General features: G+C 43.1%; 1 protein-coding gene across 1 annotated transcript in view; it reads left to right on the forward strand.

Annotated features, from left to right (window-relative positions):
- Window positions 1-669: 669 nt before the first annotated feature.
- Window positions 670-16,609, forward strand: part of LOC311110505 (testican-2-like) — a gene marked incomplete at its 5' end in the record, with an annotated part of 30,902 nt that continues 14,962 nt past the window's right edge. Inside the window, 3 exons of the mRNA XM_084153025.1 lie at window positions 670-684; window positions 5,392-5,562; window positions 15,826-15,874. Of these exons, the coding sequence (XP_084009151.1) occupies window positions 670-684; window positions 5,392-5,562; window positions 15,826-15,874 (235 nt within the window). The remainder of the gene's footprint in view (window positions 685-5,391; window positions 5,563-15,825; window positions 15,875-16,609) is intronic.

Below are 16,609 nucleotides of genomic sequence, written 5' to 3' on the forward strand. Positions count from 1 at the left end.
ACAGTAGCGGTCCAGGGCTGTGCCACCAGGTCCCTGGTAGCTCATTAGACCACAGTAGCGGTCCAGGCCTGTGCCACCAGGTCCCTGGTAGCTCATTAGACCACAGTAGCGGTCCATGGCTGTGCCACCAGGTCCCTGGTAGCTCATTAGACCACAGTAGCGGTCCAGGGCTGTGCCACCAGGTCCCTGGTAGCTCATTAGACCACAGTAGCGGTCCATGGCTGTGCCACCAGGTCCCTGGTAGCTCATTAGACCACAGTAGCGGTCCAGGGCTGTGCCACCAGGTCCCTGGTAGCTCATTAGACCACAGTAGCGGTCCAGGGCTGTGTCACCAGGTCCCTGGTAGCTCATCAGACCACAGTAGCGGTCCATGGCTGTGCCACCAGGTCCCTGGTAGCTCATTAGACCACAGTAGCGGTCCAGGGCTGTGTCACCAGGTCCCTGGTAGCTCATTAGACCACAGTAGCGGTCCATGGCTGTGTCACCAGGTCCCTGGTAGCTCATTAGACCACAGTAGCGGTCCAGGGCTGTGCCACCAGGTCCCTGCCTGCACCTGTTCTTCCTCTACTCCACTTCATTTTTAATGAACACAAACCTTGCCTCAGTCCCTTCACACACACACACACACACCTCCTCTCAGTCCCCCAGTCGAAGCCAGGGTGATTAAAAATGCAGGATGGCTGGGTAGGTGTGTGTGGGGGGGGGTTTGGCTTGTCGAAGCAAAGCTTATTATGAAGTTTCAGTGATTTGGGCCAGAATGTGGTAATGATGGTGTTGTGTTCAGTGTGTGTCTGTGTTTGCAAGCTTGATCATCAAATCAGTTGGATGCAGTTTCGCAGATGCTCGTGAATCCTTAAAGCTATAAAGCAATGCAAGCAGTTGACGTGGTAGCCAAAGCAATGTAACCTGCCGCATTGTACCTTGCTTTCACCTGGGCTCTGAGACAATGGTATTTTTGTCAGAGTGGTTGCATGACACATATAGCGTGCTCCCAAATGGCACCCTATTCCCAATCTAGTGCACTACTTTTGACTAGAGCCCTAGTAGAGGATAGGATGCCATTTGGGTTGCAACCATACACACTCTCGGACTAAACAAAACACACACAAAAACAAAGGTTGTTTGATAAACGCCAATCATGGCACCTGTTCTTCTTCTTCTTTGATTTTGGCACTACAAACACCCGCCCCTTCAGTCCTCCAAATCAGAAAGTGTTAGGGCCACACTGTAGAGTGAAAACAGAACCCATGGGCCTTGTGTTGTGTTGTGTTCTGCTGCACTACCCAGTTCCCCACTAGAGGCATACATGCATTATAACATACCTATTACATAAAGAATGAAATACCTAGTGAGATGATGTAGTGATATGTAGAAGAAGAGTATGCATGTGCTGATGATGTATGCTAAGCTTGCGAAGTAAACTTCCCCTTAATTATACCCATCATGTCGTCATGTTACTGAGCCTACTACACAGCACCTTGTTCAAATACTTTAGAAATGCATCCTTGCTTGAGCTAAGCACAGATCTACAAGTGATTGATAGGTGAAAGCAAGGTTAGCATCCTATTACTTACACCAGTCCAACCAAATCAGATCTGTGATTACTTCAAGGAGGACAGGAAGGAAGGATGCATTTCTGAAATATTCAAATATCAAATCAAATTAAATCAAGCTTTATTTATACAGCACATTTCAGACATGGAATGCAACGCAATGTGCTTTACAGGAAGAAACAAATAAAAACAATGAAAATAAAAGCTGAAATATTTACTACACAAAAACATAAGATCAAAAACTAAAGAATGGCACAAACTGAACGACTAAAAAACACCCTGAGGAAAAGCAAAGCTATGTGTTTTAAGATATATTTTAAATATGTCCACAGTTTCAGCCCCCCTCAGGTTCTCTGCCAGGCTATTCCAGAGGCTGGGGGCATAATAACTAAAGGCTGCCTCTTCATGCCTCTTGGTCCTAGGCTTTGGGATAGTTAAAAGGCCAGTGCCAGAGGACCTGAGGGACCTACTGGGTACACAACTTAAAAGTATGTCTGACTTGTATTGGGGTGCATAATGGTGGATTGATTTAAAAACCAATAGAAGAATCTTAAAATTAATTATAAAACTCACAGGCAGCCAGTGCAGAGACCTTAAAACCGGTGTAATGTGTGCTCGCTGTCTGGTCTTGGTCAGTACCCGTGCTGCAGCATTCTATATGTTTTACAGTTGACCAATGACTTTCTTGGGTAGACCAGACAGGAGAGCATTACAGTAGTCAAGCCTGCTTGTAATAAAAGGATGAGTCTCTCTGTATCAGCCTGAGAAAGAAATGGCCGCACTTTGGCAGTGTTCCTCAGGTGGTAAAAAGCTATTTTGGTCACATTACTAATGTGTGATTCAAAATTTAGTTCAGAATAAAAAATAACACCTTGGTTTTTTACCTGGTGTTTTATCTTTATTGCACATTAATTAAAATGTGCGGCTAGATTATCTCTCTGTGCTTTGGCTCCAACAATAAGTACCTCGGTCTTGTCTTGATTTAGCTGGAGGAACTTGTGAGCCATCCAAATATTTCAATCACTAATATAGTCTAATAATTTATCCGTGGAGCTAAAACCCTCTGGTGACACAGAAATGTAAAGTTGTGTATCGTCTGCGTAGCAGTGTAAATCAATGCTGTGCTTTCTGATAATGCTGCCGAGAGGTAACATACATAAACTGAAAGGTACCGGACCCAAAATCGAACCTTGTCGACCGCCACATTTCTCTGAGTTATGTTCACCAAAGGTGACAAAAAAACTCTCGACCGGTTAAATTTAGAACTGGACAAGAGAGGCCGACCCACCTCTCCAGTCTGTCCAGAAAGACATCATGGTCAACAGTGTCGAATGCAGCACTTAAAAAAAGGACAGAGAGCTGTTTGGCATCTGTTTTGGCTCTAAGATCATTTACCACTTTGAGGCTGTCTCTGTGCTGTGGTGGGCACGATAACCAGATTGGATTGTTAAAAAATACAGTTGGCACTTAAAAAATCATTTATCTATTTGAATACCAATTTCTCCAGAATTTTGGTCCATGGAGTGCTCCTTTAATATGGCTGTAGCCCAGTGGTGTGTGCTAGACAGCGGACAGTGAGGGTGTACCTGCCTTAGCCTCTACCATCGTAACTCCAGAACAGCATATGGATCATAATTATACATAATAGCATTGGTGACAGTGCAGCCAAATACTCCATTAAAGATTATCCTATTCAGGAGATTACTGTTAGGGTAATGCCCGGGAATTATTACTGTAGCCTACTGTACCAGTCCTGGATATTGCCCTTGTTTGGACTGTCAGAGAGAAGCTGTAGGCCAGGGGTGTCAAACTAATTTGGCCCTGGGGGCCGCATTTGGTCTTCAATGAGGTACGGAGGTCCGCACTGAAAATGTGTAATATTTCCTTGCCATCAAAATTAGCAAAAAATAGTCCTCTATTCATTGTTTTTGGAATTTTCGATGCTCCCTGACTGTCTAGTGATTATTAGCGAGCTGGACTGTCAAGAAACTGTATGAATGTGGGTCCATTGACTGTGCACAGTGATTATTAGTGAGCTGGACAGTCAAGATTAGGTTTTAGTCATTCTAAAGTATATTGAGTTCGTCCTGTGCAAAGAAATAGTGTGCAAAGCTGTTATCAAGGCAAAGGGTGGCTATTTGAAGAATCTCAAATATAAAATATATTTTGATTTGTTTAACACTTTTTTGGTTACTACATGATTCCATATGTGTTATTTCATAGTTTTCATGTCTTCACTATTATTCTACAATGTAGAAAATAGTAAAAATAAAGAAAAACCCTTGAATGAGTAGGTGTTCTAAAACTTTTGACCGGTAGTGTATATATGGAGACTGTTTAGTGACAAAAATAAGGGGTTAAATACATGTAAAAATATATATATATACACATGTTTCCTGGCTTCCTTATATCTCTCAGATATAGGACAGACACGTCAGAACAAACTTCCTTCAGATTTGTTTTGGGGGACTATCTGTTGTTCCATGTAGTGAATCTGTTATTGAATGGGCTAATAGCAGTAAGGCCCCCCCAAAAATTCTGCAAATACAAATAAAAAATTAGGATATTTCAAGGGGTCTTGCAATTCAAAATCAAATGATCCATGGTATGACCCTTCCTAAAATAATTCCATATAGCTTAGTAGACCCCCCTCCCCCGGCTTAGACAGGGCTTAGACTCTTATGGGTTAAAAAAGTGTGGTTTTTGAGAGCGAAAACCTGAAAAAAATTTGAATAACGGAAACCTGGAAAAACAAAATGGAGAAAACTGAATTTGGGGGGGAAATTTACAGAATCAGGCAAAAATATTGAACAGATTTTATAGGGCACTAGATTAATAACACAGCATGGGGGAAATGGAAACACTTGGAGTATTTTAACATTTCAGTCTCTTTCTTCTCTTTTCCCCCCTCATCCTGTAAATTCCAATACTGTTCAGAGCAATGGATTGGGCCTGTATTGAACCAATATTGAAACAATGTCTATCATCTCATGAGTCACCAAGTAGGCTAATGTGGATCAGTTGAATAGAGTTCCAATGTTGCTTTTCTACTGGGAAAAGGCTATAGAAGATTGTGCTCAGTGTCAAGCTTCCTAATCATAATATTGCCCACTCCCTTGACTTCATGCGAGAACATTGTGCTGGTAGTCAATTAACGTGAGATTTAAATAAGCATGTTACCTCTTTTATGAAGACAAAATAATATTGTCTCAGCAACAGCATTGGGAACTGAAATACACACACACACACACACACACACACACACACACACACACACACACACACACACACACACACACACACACACACAAGGACAGAAATTGGAGAGTGGTCACCTTTAGGGGACTTCCTGTGATGTCAACATGTTTACATTCCCTATCACTCTGTTCTGTTTGATCTGTTTGATCTGACAATCTATTGCTCTCTCTCATGCTCTCTCTCTCTTTCTATCAGTTCAATTTCAATTCAATTTCAATTTAAGGGGCTTTATTGGCATGGGAAACATAAGTTTACACCTCCCTCTGTTCTTGGGTGTGTTCTGCTCAGTCCTCTCCTTCTCTCACTTGCTCTACCGCTCTCTCTCTCCTCCCTCTTTCTCTCCGTCTCTCTCTGCCCCCTTTCTCTCTCACACACTCTCTCGCACTCTCTTTCTCTCTCCTCCCCCCTCTCTCACTAACTCACTCTTTCTCTCTTTCTTAATCTCTCCTCCCACTTTCCCTCCGTCTCTTTGAGTCATACCCCCTCAGAGGTACTAAACATCTCTCTCACCTCCTCACCACTCTGACAGCTCTCATATACCACTTCCTAGTCTCTACTCTCTTCCTCCCTACCCTCGCAGCCCTCTAAGCCCTCCCAGGATCTGACAGCTCTCAAATACCACTTTGTAGTCTCTACTCTCTACCTCCCTACCCTGAGCTGGATCCCCCACACGAGACCCGACCCTCTCCCTGAACCTCCATACAACTCCCTACAGCCAGAGAAGAGGAGTGGGCTGCTGCCACTGCAGCGTGTGATCTGCCTCCATTCCCTCCACACTTCTAATCTTGAAACCCCTGGTTGGAAGTGAGGAATACCCCTGTGTGCATACATACACACATCCATACATATCGACCAATTAGCAGGCTCTAGTGATCTAACCCGTGCCTCACAGCTCCTGTATCACAAACACACTGCTGCCATAACACACCACACTGCTGCCATATCACACCACACTGCTGCCATAACACACCACACTGCACCATAACACAACACACTGCTGCCATAACACAACACACTGCTGCCATAACACACCACACTGCTGCCATAACACAACACACTACTGCCATAACACAATACACTGTTGCCATAACACAACACACTACTGCCATAACACAACACACTGCTGCCATAACACAACACACTGTTGCCATAACACAACCCACTGTTGCCATAACACACCACACTGCACCATAACACAACACAACACACTGCACCATAACACAACACACTACTGCCATAACACAACACACTGCGCCGTAACACAACACACTACTGCCATAACACAACACACTGCACCATAACACTACACACTACTGCCATAACACACCACACTGCACCGTAACACAACACACTACTGCCATAACACAACACACTGCACCATAACACTACACACTACTGCCATAACACAACACACTGCTGCAATAACACACCACACTGCACCATAACACAACACACTGCTGCCATAACACTACACACTACTGCCATAACACACCACACTGCACCGTAACACAACACACTACTGCCATAACACAACACACTGCTGCCATAACACAACACACTGCTGCCATAACACAACACACTGCTACCATAACACAACACAATGCTGCCATAACACACCACACTGCTGCCATAACACAACACACTACTGCCATAACACAATACACTGTTGCCATAACACAACACACTACTGCCATAACACAACACACTGCTGCCATAACACAACACACTGTTGCCATAACACAACCCACTGTTGCCATAACACACCACACTGCACCATAACACAACACAACACACTGCACCATAACACAACACACTACTGCCATAACACAACACACTGCGCCGTAACACAACACACTACTGCCATAACACAACACACTGCACCATAACACTACACACTACTGCCATAACACACCACACTGCACCGTAACACAACACACTACTGCCATAACACAACACACTGCACCATAACACAACACACTGCTGCCATAACACAACACAATGCTGCCATAACACACCACACTGCTGACATAACACAAAACACTGCGCCATAACACAATGCACTGTTGCCATAACACAACACACTGCTGCCATAACACAACACAATGCTGCCATAACACACCACACTGCTGCCATAACACACCACACTGCGCCATAACACACCACACTGCTGCCATAACACAACACACTGCTGCCATAACACACCACACTGCTGCCATAACACACCACACTGCGCCATAACACACCACACTGCTGCCATAACACACCACACTGCGCCATAACACAACACACTGCTGCCATAACACAACACACTGCTGCCATAACACACCACACTGCTGCCATAACACAACACACTGTTGCCATAACACACCACACTGCGCCATAACACAACACACTGCGCCATAACACACCACACTGCTGCCATAACACAACACACTGTCGCCATAACAAAACACTGCGCCATAACACAATACACTGTTGCCATAACACAACACACTGCGCCATAACACAACACACTGTTGCCATAACACATAACACATAAAAGAGAGAAGATGTGAGGCAGTGGATAGAAAAAGAGAGGGAGATATGAAACAGAGGGAGAGAGAAGAAGACGTAGAAGGAGAGAAACTGAGAGCCAAACATTTAGAGAATGAAACGGAGACTGAGACGGAGAGAACACTGGAAATGAGGACAATGCAGACTGCAGAGTCTTACACGGTCTAAAATCAGCGGTTGGATGCCAGGAGAAATGAGAGCTGCCCAGCAGGTAGTGTGACGCAACAGGGCAGAACTGAATTTACTTGGAAGCAGAGAAGGACTCACTTTATCTTCCTCTCTCTGTCATCTCAGAGGGCAATAGCTTCTGTAAAGAACCCCCCCCCCATTTTTACCTCCATTTTTACATTTTAATCATTTAGCAGACACTCTTATCCAGAGCGACTTACAGTTAGTAAGTGCATACATTTTCATACTGGCCCTCTGTGGGAAACGAACCCACAACCCTGGCGTTGCAAGCGCCATGCTCTACCAACTGAGCTACAGGGGACTGATGAACTGTTGTAGACTCAGGTATTAATAGTGTGATGCTGGCAACCCCATGGTTGTGGGTTCAATTCCTGCAGGGAACAGATATGCATACTGATACTGCAGTGTAAATTTATGTCTGGAGTGAAGGTGTTGATATGGCCTTCCCCTATGAGATTAGTGTTGCTGATTGCTCCTGTTTTAATTCCTCTCCTCTGATACGATACTGATATTTGCTCCTTCCTCATCTAGACATGGAAGACCTTTTGGATATTGTGTATGGATAGTCATGCATGCATAGATTATCATCTGAGGTGCATGTCCCACCACCTTCTGTTTTGCTATTGTGATCCACCCCACCCCCAGTGCTTTCTTTGGGACAACTGAACAGGATACAGCATGTGACAGCTGACATCTACTTAGAAATACCCATCATTCACAGACAAGCATGTGCACATGAACACATCCACACACACAGACTGAGTCTCGTCCCAGTGATATGAGGGATTATCCTGTCAGTCAGGGTCAGATACTGAGACAGCCCAAGTTAAGCAGATGCATTACCTAAAGACATGCTACGGAACTTTGGCGACTGGTAAGTATTTTTTAAACCTCCCGCTTTGGGCTGGATGTGTCAATGTGTAGTTCATACATGCATAATCTATGAGCAGAATTACTGTCTTACCTCAATTAGCCACAAAATCCCTAGTTTGAAAGCTGTGTGGTGCCATTTTCCCCTACATGGGCCAGCCCCCTAACAATTAGAGTTCTACATTTACATTTTAGTCATTTAGCAGACGCTCTTATCCAGAACGACTTACAGTTAGTGAGTGCATACATTTTTTTCCTTTTTTTTTTTTTTCATACTGGCCCCCCGTGGGAATCAAACCCACAACCCTGGTGTTGCAAGCACCATGCTCTACCATCTGAGCTACACGGGGCCCATTCTAGCCAATGAGCTTTAGCCCCTTGCCATTTCAGTGACCGCTAGCAAGCTGCACACAGCAGAGCGAGAGAGAAAACAATGATGTGGTGAATATATCTGCACATACAGTATGTGACGTAGTACCGCCATTTTCGGGGACCACTTTTGGCTCATGAGCACTACTTTCAGAACTACCAGCTAAAAGTACCAGATCATCTCTTTAAAGGGGCTAAAACTGACAGTCTTACTATATCCCGCTTTACATACCTATGATTGTGATACGAGTGGATATTTGTTGTGATTGGGTTTTTGAGGTATTTTGTGTTAGCTACATGCATGCAATATGAAAAAGTACAAAAATCTATCCACTCACTACTGTAAGTCACTCCGGATAAGAGCCTCTGCTAAATTACTAACATGTAAATGTATATACATCCTTGAGGATTGGCAGGCATTTGCATAACAGAAGGATTTGGGAAGTCGTGACCTTCTTTCACCCTTTTGACATTGCCTAGTTGCCACAAACTGCAATTAAACTTCAATGTCACCTTGCTACCCGGTGCAGTTTAGAAAATTATTTCCACTTCTCGACACAGACACTGTTAAATAATGCAAGAGCCGCAGCATCAGTAACAGGGACATCAGAGGCATCCGATTAATGGTCGGGCTGTAAACTCTGACACACACACACTCTTCTCACTGGCCACAGACGTCAGTTCAACGTCTAGTTTTGATTTACATTTAGTTGAATTGTCAACTAACGTGAATTAAACGTGAAATCAACCAACATTTTTGCCATGTCATTGGATTTAGGTTAACATAAATTCCTTTATGTTGATGACTTTTTGCAAATCCAATCTGTTTTCCATGTTGATTCAACGTCATCACATCACATTTTTGGGTTGAAATGACGTGGAAACAAGAAGGAGAGAGACTAAATGGCAGAGGTGAGTCCCTGCCACTAACCACGTTTCCAACCACAGTTTTTATTCGAGTAAAGTCAAACTGTATTAAAAAAAAAATCACAACAGCTGTGATGGAAACAAGAAGTTTCTGTAGATAGATCAGATAATTTGTTTGTTCGACATGGTGGGATCTTTTTGTGTCGGTAAAATCTATTAATGCGAGAAATGGTGGTGGATGCCATGCAGTTTATTAGGCTACAGATTAAATAAGTTATGATGAACTTCACAGGGTGGTGAAAGTGCACAGTGATGGCCTTGATGCTCCTTTCCAATAAATATCGACGGTCTGATTCTGGTGACATGATGATCGATGCTTGACTGCTGTATGACAACTAAAAATATTCTCGCTCTTATCTATAATAATCTCATCATGTAGTCTAGTTTACCCGCACTGTGCCTGCAAGCTGTTGGCTAGAGCGCACATGCCAAGACCAGAGTAGGCACATTTGCTATTTAACGCAACAGTTTTTGAGTTGAAAATGCGATGGAAACACATTGAACTTCAGATTTTTATTCGGTACATGAAAACTTCAGCAAAAAGTACATTTTGTGTGCGCTACGTCATCACGCACTGATTTTTATCCGCAACAGTTTGGTGGAAACACACCACTTGTGGGAGAAATTTGCATAAAATATTTACCCCCATAAAAACAGGCCACCCTGGAAGTAGAGAGAGAAGAGAGAGAGCAGAGTGAGGAGAGAGGGCAGAGAGAGGAGAGAGAGAGAGCAGAGACCCCAGGACTCCTTTGTGAAGGTGTCACGCTTTATTGCTTCCTCCAGAGAGCTTTTTGGCACCCCCTCTTCCAGTACAGTAAATGTTTATGGTGATGTATATCCTACGGAGTATACCATCGCTAAGGAGGCAGACCGTATATTTCTCAAAATGGCTGATATTTACTGTTTTGAGGCCAAGTGATAGGCCTATGTCAGTATGCTTCATTTCTTTGGGGTTTGCTATAGTGAATATCACAACCAAACTAATACAGGGACGATATCACAATGTAAATGTATGTTTATCTATTGATACTGGGGAAATATGCCCTTTACCTCTGTTGATACTGGGGAAATATGCCCTTTACCTCTATTGATACTGGGGAAATATGCCCTTTACCTTTGTTGATACTGGGGAAATATGCCCTTTACCTTTGTTGATACTGGGGAAATATGCCCTTTACCTCTGTTGATACTGGGGAAATATGCCCTTTACCTCTGTTGATACTGGGGAAATATGCCCTTTACCTCTGTTGATACTGGGGAAATATGCCCTTTACCTCTGTTGATACTGGGGAAATATGCCCTTTACCTCTATTGATACTGGGGAAATATGCCCTTTACCTCTGTTGATACTGGGGAAATATGCCCTTTACCTCTATTGATATTGGGGAAATATGCCCTTTACCTCTGTTGATACTGGGGAAATATGCCCTTTACCTCTATTGATATTGGGGAAATATGCCCTTTACCTCTGTTGATACTGGGGAAATATGCCCTTTACCTCTGTTGATACTGGGGAAATATGCCCTTTACCTCTGTTGATACTGGGGAAATATGCCCTTTACCTCTGTTGATACTGGGGAAATATGCCCTTTACCTCTATTGATACTGGGGAAATATGCCCTTTACCTCTGTTGATACTGGGGAAATATGCCCTTTACCTCTATTGATATTGGGGAAATATGCCCTTTACCTCTATTGATACTGGGGAAATATGCCCTTTACCTCTGTTGATACTGGGGAAATATGCCCTTTACCTCTATTGATACTGGGGAAATATGCCCTTTACCTCTGTTGATACTGGGGAAATATGCCCTTTACCTCTATTGATATTGGGGAAATATGCCCTTTACCTCTGTTGATACTGGGGAAATATGCCCTTTACCTCTATTGATATTGGGGAAATATGCCCTTTACCTCTGTTGATACTGGGGAAATATGCCCTTTACCTCTGTTGATACTGGGGAAATATGCCCTTTACCTCTGTTGATACTGGGGAAATATGCCCTTTACCTCTATTGATATTGGGGAAATATGCCCTTTACCTCTATTGATATTGGGGAAATATGCCCTTTACCTCTATTGATACTGGGGAAATATGCCCTTTACCTCTGTTGATACTGGGGAAATATGCCCTTTACCTCTATTGATATTGGGGAAATATGCCCTTTACCTCTATTGATATTGGGGAAATATGCCCTTTACCTCTATTGATACTGGGGAAATATGCCCTTTACCTTTGTTGATACTGGGGAAATATGCCCTTTACCTTTGTTGATACTGGGGAAATATGCCCTTTACCTCTGTTGATACTGGGGAAATATGCCCTTTACCTCTGTTGATACTGGGGAAATATGCCCTTTACCTCTGTTGATACTGGGGAAATATGCCCTTTACCTCTGTTGATACTGGGGAAATATGCCCTTTACCTCTATTGATACTGGGGAAATATGCCCTTTACCTCTGTTGATACTGGGGAAATATGCCCTTTACCTCTATTGATATTGGGGAAATATGCCCTTTACCTCTGTTGATACTGGGGAAATATGCCCTTTACCTCTATTGATATTGGGGAAATATGCCCTTTACCTCTGTTGATACTGGGGAAATATGCCCTTTACCTCTGTTGATACTGGGGAAATATGCCCTTTACCTCTGTTGATACTGGGGAAATATGCCCTTTACCTCTGTTGATACTGGGGAAATATGCCCTTTACCTCTATTGATACTGGGGAAATATGCCCTTTACCTCTGTTGATACTGGGGAAATATGCCCTTTACCTCTATTGATATTGGGGAAATATGCCCTTTACCTCTATTGATACTGGGGAAATATGCCCTTTACCTCTATTGATACTGGGGAAATATGCCCTTTACCTCTGTTGATACTGGGGAAATATGCCCTTTACCTCTATTGATACTGGGGAAATATGCCCTTTACCTCTGTTGATACTGGGGAAATATGCCCTTTACCTCTATTGATATTGGGGAAATATGCCCTTTACCTCTGTTGATACTGGGGAAATATGCCCTTTACCTCTATTGATATTGGGGAAATATGCCCTTTACCTCTGTTGATACTGGGGAAATATGCCCTTTACCTCTGTTGATACTGGGGAAATATGCCCTTTACCTCTGTTGATACTGGGGAAATATGCCCTTTTCTTTACTTCTGTTGTGCATTCCGTTTTATGAGCATAAAACAATCTTATATTGTGTTTTTTGTTGTTATTGCAGAATCAATTATATGTGAATTCACTGCTAGCTAAAGCTGGTTGCTATTCATATTTTCTCTGTGGAGACCTTAGCAAGAATCAAGAGACGCTGTATATTGAATATGGTGATAAATGTTGATGAATACACCTCGATATATCTGATATTACACATTCTTATCCTCTAACTATCCCTCTCTTTTCTTCTTCTCCTCTGCCTCTCGTTCTACCAGGAAGTAGAGGTCAGTTTATTTCTTCATCTATATTCTACCCATCCCTTTTTCTTTGATGTCTTTTTTGAATGCTTGTAACTCACTTTCATTGTGTCTGTCTCTCTCTTTATCACCATTACCTCTCTCTACCCGCCCACCCTAATCTCTCTCTCGCTCTTTCTTTTTCATGTAGCTCTCTCTCTCTCCCTCTCTCTTTCAACTTGTCCATTTTAATGAGGACGATTAATGTTCTAATTAAGTATAAAAAGTAACAAATACAATTGAAAGACCACTCCCCCTGATGCCATATGTTCCACAGCCATTGGATGTGTCCCAAATGACGCTCGAGTCCCTATGTACAGTGGCTTGGATTCACCCCCCTTGGCATTTTTCCTATTTTGTTGCCTTACAACCTGGAATTAAAATGGATTTTTGTGGGGTTTGTATCATTTGATTTACACAACATGCCTACCACTTTGAAGATGCAAAATATGTTTTATTGTGAAACAAACTTGAGCGTGCATAACTATTCACCCCCCAAAATCAATACATTGTAGAGCCACCTTTTGCAGCAATTACAGCTGCAAGTCTCTTGGGGTATGTCTCTATAAGCTTGGCACATCTAGCCACTGGGATTTTTGCCCATTCTTCAAGGCAAAACTGCTCCAGCTCCTTCAAGTTGGATCGGTTCCGCTGGTGTACAGCAATCTTTAAGTCATACCACAGATTCTCAATTGGATTGAGGTCTGGGCTTTGACTAGGCCATTCCAAGACATTTAAATGTTTTCCCTTAAACCACTCAAGTGTTGCTTTAGCAGTATGCTTAGGGTCATTGTCCTGCTGGAAGGTGAACCTCTGTCCCAGTCTCAAATCTCTGGAAGACTGAAACAGGTTTCCCTCAAGAATTTCCCTGTATTTAGCACCATCCATCATTCCTTCAATTCTGAAGAGTTTCCCAGAGCGACTTACAGTTAGTGAGTGCATACATTTTTATTTTTTATACTGGAATCGAACCCACAACCCTGGCGTTACAAATGCCATACCAACTGAGCTACATCCCTGCTGGCCATTCCCTCCCCTACCCTGGACGACGCTGGGCCAATTGTGCGCCGCCCCATGGGTCTCCCGGTCGCGGCCGGCTACGACAGAGCCTGGATTCGAACCAGGATCTCTAGTGGCACAGCTAGCACTGCGATGCAGTGCCTTAGACCACTGCGCCACTCAGGAGGACAATTGTCCTGCTGGAAGGTGAACCTCCGTCCCAGTCTCAAATCTCTGGAAGACTGAAACAGGTTTCCCTCAAGAATTTCCTTGTATTTAGCACCATCCATCATTCTTTCAATTCTGACCAGTTTCCCAGTCCCTGCCGATGAAAAACATCCCCACAGCATGATGCTGCCACCAGGGGTGATGAGAGGTGTTGGGTTTGCGCCAGACACAGCATTTTCCTTGATGGCCAAAAAGCTCCATTTTAGTCTCATCTGACCAGAGTACCTTCTTCCATATTTTGGGGAGTCTCTAACATGCATTTTTGGCGAACACCAAACGTGTTTGCTTATTTTTGTCTTTAATCAATGGCTTTTTTCTTGCCACTCTTCCGTAAAGCCCAGCTCTGTGGAGTGTATGGCTTAAAGTGGTCCTATGGACAGATATTCCACTCTCCGCTGTGGAGCTTTGCAGCTCCTTCAGGGTTATCTTTGGTCTCTTTGTTGCCTCTCTGATTAATGCCCTCCTTGCCTAGTCCGTGAGTTTTGGTGGGCGGCCCTCTCTTAGCAGGTTTGTTGTGGTGCCATATTCTTTCAATTTTTTAATAATGGATTTAATGGTGCTCCGTGGGATGTTCAATGTTTCTGATATTTTTTTATACCCCAACCCTGATCTGTACTTCTCCACAACTTTGTCCCTGACCTGTTTGGAGAGCTCCTTGGTCTTCATGGTGCCGCTTGGTTGGTGGTGCCCCTTGCTTAGTGGTGTTGCAACCTCTGGGGCCTTTCAGAACAGGTGTATATATACTGAGATCATGTGGCACTTAGATTGCACACAGGTGGACTTTATTTAACTAATTATGTGACTTCTGAAGGTAATTGGTTGCACCAGATCTTATTTAGGGGATTCATAGCAAAGGGGGTGAATACAAATGCACGCACCACTTTTCCGTTATTTATTTTTTAGAATGTTTTGAAACAAGTTATTTTTTTCATTTCACTTCACCAATTTGGACTATTTTGTGTATGTCCATTACATGAAATCCAAATAAAAATCAATTTAAATTACAGGTTGTAATGCAACAAAATAGGAAAAACGCCAAGGGGGATGAATACTTTTGCAAGGCACTGTAGTGCACTACTTTTGACCAGAACCATATGGGGTAAGTATAAAGGGAATAGGGTGCCATTTGGGACACAAATTCTGTCCAAGACAATTCTGGTGCAGTACTACAGTGTGAGATGCTGCTTCTTAGATCCCCATGCAGACCCATCTGGACCAACAGTGGCTACGGCCTAAATGGCACCCTATTCCCTTTATAGTGCACTACTTTTGACCAGGGTCCATAGGGCTGTGGTCAAAAGTAGTGCACTATATAGGGATAGGGTGCCATTTGGGACGTTACCAGTGACTCACTCACTCAGTTAATCATGGTGCTTATTTTACTGTGGGTTAACCTGGATATCTCTGTCTCTGCAGGATGACTATGTGAGGACCTGGGATGAGAATCAGGGAGGCTCTAATGAAAGTAAGCTCCACCTCAGTTTTTTTTAACATACTGTATATTATACATTGATTGTACAGATGTAGGATCCTAATTTGAGCCAGTTTGTTACAGCAGGAAAATAATCCTGCAGCAGCAGGAAATGTGAATTATTATGTGGATTATAAACAATGGACATTTTTGTAGGGGTTGATAAATTTTTCGTAAAGGACAATCAAGTCTGAAATTTCAAAGTGGAAATTACAAACTTCAGAAGCCTTTTTAAACCTTGAATACACTACAAGTTTTAAATTAGCTGCATTGCAGGAAAGATCTCCTGCAACAGTGTGATCAGATTAAGATCCTACATCTATATGTTGGTGTGCTGTCCATGTCATTTAATATGTACTTACGAGGATTCAGCACCCAACCACTTTTGAGAAATAACCTGAGTAATCATGTTATCCATTTTATTTACTTCTATTTCACCAAGTGGTGAGTTGATCGATAAAACATTATCATAGAAAACAAAAACCGAGCTCTTGAAAGCTGACTAAATCAGTGTAGGCTAGCCTGAGGGACAGGTCAGCAACATCGCAGGGATCAGTGCCAGGCCAGGAACCAGGGGTTGAAGACCACTGTGTTTATCAGACACGACAGTGTCCATTAGAATGGGAGTGCACCCAGACGTGCTTCAGCCCAGGTTGCATAAAAAGAGGGAGCAAAGGGTAGCACACACTACACTGGTGTATTAGACACAGCAGGGTACATGTTTGTTTA

The sequence above is a fragment of the Coregonus lavaretus genome (genome assembly GCF_964263955.1).
Source record: "Coregonus lavaretus genome assembly, chromosome: 36".
Taxonomy (NCBI): domain Eukaryota; kingdom Metazoa; phylum Chordata; class Actinopteri; order Salmoniformes; family Salmonidae; genus Coregonus; species Coregonus lavaretus.